Source organism: Arachis duranensis, chromosome 8, assembly GCF_000817695.3.
Source record: "Arachis duranensis cultivar V14167 chromosome 8, aradu.V14167.gnm2.J7QH, whole genome shotgun sequence".
In the NCBI taxonomy this organism is placed as follows: Eukaryota; Viridiplantae; Streptophyta; class Magnoliopsida; order Fabales; family Fabaceae; genus Arachis; species Arachis duranensis.
In genome coordinates, this window is record NC_029779.3 from 25,946,147 (window position 1) to 25,952,795 (window position 6,649).

The window sequence follows — 6,649 nt, forward strand, 5'->3', positions numbered from 1 at the left end:
TTCGTTTATGCCTTAGGTAAAAGCAAAGGCTTGTTGAGTTGTTGCTATACATTTGCTGTCAAGAATTAAAAAGTAGGTAATTTTACCATAAGTAGTGTTAAAATTGCGCGTTGTTTGGATAGCCGTTTCAGAAATTCCCAAATAAAATAGAACAGTTATAACACGATAATTAGAATGAACCAAACTAATCCTACCCAAATTAGACATGAGCTGTGATTAATGAGATACTTAGCTGAACTCTTTAACTCCACACTCTGTGTCGTTATCAGATTATAGTATTTACCGCGTTTGCTAGTCGCTTTCATTTCTTTACAAGCCACAGCCCACACCTACCTCCAATGGATTTAGTCCATTCACTTTTCCTCTATAAATACCCCTCCCCTCAGTCTCACCCTCTCCAAAACCAAATTGGGTTATGTTCCCTGTAAACACAAAAACAATTAATTAATTGAGAATCCTATCTTTCCGTCGTCTCTGGAAAACAAAAAAATGGTTCTTAGAAAGGGATTGCTCATCGTTAACCACCAGGAGGGTTCTAACTGGGAAACATCGTTAAGTATGGAAAACGCTCGCACCATCATAGCCAAATGGGACCCACTTCCCAACGGCAGCGAAAACAAAGACTCAACTCCTTTCTTCACTAACACGCGCCAGGAAGCCAAACGGTACCTTAACGCCGTTTCAAATCTACATTCCGCTATGCAACACCTCCTCACACTGGATTCTTCCTCGGACCGGCTCGTCGAGGCTTGTTCCCTGATGCAAGTCGCCATGAACAGGCTCGAGAGAGAGTTATATCGTGTATCAGCTGAGATTAGGGACCATGTTGACGATGATAATATTCGCCATGCTGCTGCCAAGGAGGATTTGAAGGCAATCGTGGAGTGTATGTTCTTCGCTGGATATGGCAAAGAGTGCGTCCAGATTTACACCAAGGTCAGAAAGTCCAATGTCACTGAGGCACTGCAGAATCTCGGAGTGGAAAAGCCTAGGCTCTCTAAGATGAAGAAGATGCAATGGGAGATGTTCGATTTTAAGATCAAGACCTGGCTCAACGCCGTCAAATTCGCCGTCGGAGCTCTGTTTCCCGGCGAGAGGAGTCTCATTAACCAAATCTTTCCCTCTTCGGAGAACACGACCGTAGTCGAGTCCTGCTTCGCGGAGATTTGCAAAGACGGTGCCGAAATGTTGTTTCTGTTCCCTGAAATCATAGCAAAGTGCGAGAAAACGCCGGAGAAAATGTTCCGACTACTCGATCTCTACGAAGCACTCTCTCAAAATTGGCCTAAAATCAAGGACATATTCTCATACGAATCAACCTCAAGCGTAAGGTTACAAGTCGGAGTTTCACATATGAAAATCGGCGAGGCCGTTAGAGCAACGTTATCGGCCTTCGAATCGGCGATTACGAAGGAGTCCTCAAAGACGCCGGTCCCCAGCGGCAGGATCCACCCGCTCACTCGCTACGCCATGAACTACATCTCATTCCTAGCCGATTACAGCGACGCGCTCACCAACATACTCATCGATTCGCCAAAGACTCCCATGCCGGAGTCCTACTTCCGGACACCGAAGTTCGCGGCGAAAACTCCAGCGCCTCCGGAGCTGGCGGAGCGGCTGGCGTGGGAGATTCTTCTGCTGCTCTGCAAGATCGACGGAAAAGCAGAGCTCTACAAGAACGTGGCGCTGGGTTACCTGTTTCTTGCGAACAACATGCAATACGTGGTCACAAAGGCGCGGAACTCGAAACTAGGTTCCATCCTGGGCGACGATTGGCTCGCGAGTCACGATCAAAAGGTGAAGGAATACGCATCCAAGTACGTGAACATGGCGTGGAGCATGGTGGAGATGTCTCTGCCGGAGAATCCAAAAGCGGCGATGCAACCGGCGGAAGCTTCCGCCAAGTTCCATATCTTCAATATGGCGTTCCAGGAAGCGTGCCAGATGCAGTCCACGTGGATCGCACCTGACCTGAAACTGCGGGATGATATCCAGAAATCGGTAGTTTCGAAGGTGGTGCCTAAGTACCGGGATTTCTACGAGACGAATTGGGTCGGGTCGGATTCGGTTATAGCGTTCTCACCCGATGATTTGCAGAATCATATTTCTTTTATTTTGCATGATGTTGAAGATCCGGGCAGCATTACTACCCATTTTTCTTCTTTTCTTCGATAGCAAGCTTGTTCCACGTCATTTGTTTTAATATTTCATTTTTCTGTTGATGCAAATAGTAGGATGAGGGGTTAATTAGACGTATAATCTGCATAGAGACTTAGAGAGTTATGTTGTGTACAGTGGAAACCATGGAGTATAGAATTAATTATGTTGCATCCAATTATTGAGATGCTTACAAGTTACAACAGACATAATAATGCTAGAATGGCTTTGTTCTTTTTTTTTTTTTGGTGATACATTGATTTATTCAAGGTATATATATAGACTTTAATGGATTGTTATGTTATGAACAATATTATCATAAGACACTAATAAATGATCTTACATGTATTTTTCAAAAAAGACGTAGTTTAAAAGGTATTGTGTGACCTGATTTCTTTCATTTAAATTCAAGGCATCGAAGGCGATTAGGATATTTCTTCTGCAGCAATAACATGAGCAATGAATCTCTCTCACTTGTTCTACATATTCTTTATTTTATTTATTTATTTATCTTTCCGTTTGTTTGTTGAAATTAAAGGTTCTTCATCGTTTTCATCTGCTATATAAGATTCACAAATCAAATTGCACTAAGCTTTCCTTGATCGAAACAACAACTGTCACAAATATGAAAGTAACGCAGAGAAAAATATACTGAAAATATAAATATTCTATATATTAACCTGTCACAAAAGGATTCATGGTCAATTTTCCGTGTATTGAAAGCCGGCAATCTTTTTTTTGTTTGGGTCATTGAAAGTAAAATAGTAGTTGGCTCTAGCCCACAAATACACGAGTTTAAGTCTATTGATCCAAGAAATTGAATGGATCGTATAGGCCCAAAGAAGTTTTTCGTTGCACTTTGTAAGTCTAACCCAAAAGAGTTGAATAACAACAATTCATCTTTTAATGAATTTGTCTGATCGTGTCCAAAAAATAAAAAATGTATTTGTCTAATAGAGATAGGGCTAAGAATGATCTATTCATCTCTTGATTGGCATCTATATAATAAGATGGATCCAGCCAAGCAAACCAAGTAGCGAAAACACATAAAACAAAAGAGTAGCTACCATCATGTCCTTAATACCCAAAAAGCTACTCTGATTCCAGTGCCCACAAAAATGAGCTGTAATACTAGAAGACAAAATTCAGATGCAGTCGACTTCACGTGAAGTTGATACTTAAGAGTCGTTAAATGAATTAATTGATTTGACTAAATTTTCATCTAACGGTTTTCAAATATTAACTTCATGTAAAGTCGACTTCACCTGAATTTTCACCATATTTTTTGGTTATCAACCATTTAAAAAGAAAGATAAAGCTTTGTTTATTGTATAATGTTTGTACGTGCGTGTAAATATATTTACAAAAATTAAGAAACTAAAATGATTTTAAGAATAAAACGAGTATATAGCATTATTGGAAACAAATTTCTTATAGAATATGCCAACACGGCACTATCTAAAAAACGAAAAAATAATAATGACTATATGTTAGATTGAAAATAAATTATATGTATATAAAATTGGTCATGCGCTAATAGGAAGCAACTTAGTTAAAATTTGACATGTAGATAATATTTGGTGGAGAGACAAAAATAAAAAAAATTGAGATTGAAAGATAAAGATCGAAAGACAGAAATTGAAATAAATTTTAGTATTTTGTTTGGTATAAAATGGGAGACAGAAATTGAAATAAGAATGAAACTCTAATTTAATTTGCACAAAGAGTAAAATTAGAATTAATTAATTGAAATAAGGGTATTTTAGGTATAAAATATTTAAAGTTTCAGTCTCAATCTCTAAAAATTTTAATCCTCTGTGTTCTCACTTTTTTGAAGTACTGAAATACTGAAATTTTAGAGATAGAGACAAAAATTTTAGTACCAGTCTCTGAACCAACAAATATGATATTGGGTCTCATTCTCTCGATACCTCAAAACAAACGCTACCGTAATGATTGAAAAAATCATAAAAACGTGTTGAATAATATGTTAAAAAAAAAGTGCCAGTTACATATCTCACTCTAAAACTATAATTAACTTGTGTATTCTCATGTTCATGCAGATGTTACAACTGGTCAGAAGTATTTACAGTTATATTTAGTTATTAGAAAAAAATAAACTTCTATTAGAATTCTATCGTAATTTTTTTAATTATTAGAATTCTCTTTATAAATATGAGTTATAGAATTAGAATAAAGGGTTGGAATCATTTGACAAATACTCTAAACATCTTAATGCTATAAATAAATTCACAAACAAAAATAAAAATATTCCTTCTACCTTTCCTTTCAGTTGTTCTTTACTTTTTATTGTACTTTTTCTTTCTGGTTCTTATTTATGCATTTAACTTTTACCTTCAGTTTCTCTTTCTCTTTCATCTTATTCAGTTTTTTTTATATTTTTTTCTTTCTTTTATCATAAATTTTCTATTGATATTATTTTTAACTTGAATATCCACAAAAAATAATAAATTTACTCTCAATTTACTAAAAATCGACAAAACATTATATAACACTAAAAAAATTATCTTGTGAATACTTGAAGATTGCAGTCTCCAACTTTGGTTGATTAAACATATACATGCAAGGCTGCAACCAATAACTTATGCTCGATATAAATATTAAATATGTCTCAAGACCAAAAAAACCATTAAAATATCATTAAAATATCATTAGAGTTTATTGTTTTTAGCTATTATTATTAATTATTAATTTAATTTTTTATTTAATAATTTAACAAAACATATTTTAGTTCATATTTTTTTTATAAAAGCTTATGATCCAACAAGAAACGCACGATACATCCAAATATTTTAGAGCAATTTTAATAGAGTATATTTAAAATATTATTTTGTTAGTTGAGAAATGTTTTTGATTAGGACAAGTCGATTCAAAGTTTCAAAAGGATGTTAGAATAAGAATAAAGATCAAAATAACATGTTTGCAGGTATTTATTGGAAGTTATTCTGGACTTATTCGATTTGGTCATTTTTGTAAATTGAATAAGTATTCCGTTGAGGAATCAAATAGGAGCTTGAAAGAAAAATCGAATGGTTATACTGTGGCGAGAAGTTGAAGGTTTTCACTATGTGAAAAATTTATGGGTACGTCCCTGGGCAGAAGAACGGAAATGGTTATCTGAGGATTTGCATACAAAGCAATATTGTGTAATTAAGGATCGGTTATAGAATTAGACTATAAATAATGTAACAACCCCGATTTTCGAGTACGCAAGGCCTTTTCTAAAAGCACGAATTTTTCCGGAAGATCAGTAAAGGGAAAACCTTTGATATATTATTAAGAATATCAATCCTAATTGTCATTATGTCATCTTTAAGCTAGAACCTTTTATGAGGCAAGCTCGATAATGCAGTTATGAAGAACATAGTTTTTGAACCGTATCGGTTAGGAGTTTTGATCCGGTTTTTTGTAAATAGTCTCAGTTTGACGAACCGGACTCGATTCATGAGAGAAGAGAGATAATAGGGTAATATCATCATTATATGAGTATTAGAAGCTTCTTGAATGATATTATAAGGTTACTGGTCAGTTTTAGTTAAAAACAGAAAATCGGTTTAACCGGGTTCACAGTTTACTGGTGCAGCTTAGCACCAGCACTCTCTGATGACTTTAGCAATGCTAAGGCCTCATTATTCATGTTTTATTCTCATAATAAATATGTTACTAGTGTCATTTATGCTAGTAGCTCAGAAAATAATTTTTAGAGATGTTTTTGCAAGTGTTCCGATACATCTAGTTTTAGTAGTTATACACCTGAGATATTTTAATATTATTTTAATCCACCTCCAAGCCAACCAATCATAACTCACCCTACACCCCCAAAACCCCCAAGGCTGGCTCATTTTCACTTTGTGGCCGAAAATAGGTAGAGAGAAAAAGAGAGAAAAGTTCTTAGTTCCAAATCTTCAAAGCTTGATTTCTTCTGAACTAAAACTCAAATCAAAATTCCAACCGACCAAAATGATCCTCTCTTCTTTCTCTACATGATCATATGACTTATCAAGGTTGGGATCAAGGTGAGTTGGCTGCAGCATCTCTCTTTTGATTCGGTTTCAAGGAAACATGGTTAAATATGTGTTTTCTTGATGTGATTTAGGAGGAAAAAGTGCTTAGGGACCACCTGAAAGTTTAATTGAATTAGGAGCAGCAAAACCAGGTAGGGTATCACGAAATTAATCTTGATTATTTGTGTTTGAGATGTGTGAATGTTGTATTATTTGGCTGTGCTAAAAATTGGTTGCATATATGATTGATTCTTGGTGAAAATTTGGTGAAATCATGATGAAATTTGATGAAATTCAAGCTTTAAAGTTCATGTTCTTGGGCAGCTGGAAAAATGAAACCCTAAGCTTAAATTGAGGTTCAATTTGTGTTGAAATCATGAAGAAAAGATGGGGTTTTAGTTGCTGCTAATTTATTATGAATTGTAGTAAAAATCGGTTGCTGAAAAGACTGAAAAACAGGTAAAAAC

General features: G+C 35.4%; 1 protein-coding gene across 1 annotated transcript; it reads left to right on the forward strand.

Annotated features, from left to right (window-relative positions):
- The first annotated feature begins 489 nt into the window (after positions 1 to 489).
- LOC107461556 (exocyst complex component EXO70H1) lies at positions 490 to 2,175 on the forward strand. Its single transcript, XM_016080076.2, has one exon. The coding sequence runs from the start codon at positions 490 to 492 to the stop codon at positions 2,173 to 2,175; it is 1,686 nt and encodes a 561-aa protein (XP_015935562.1).
- The last annotated feature ends 4,474 nt before the right edge of the window (positions 2,176 to 6,649 follow it).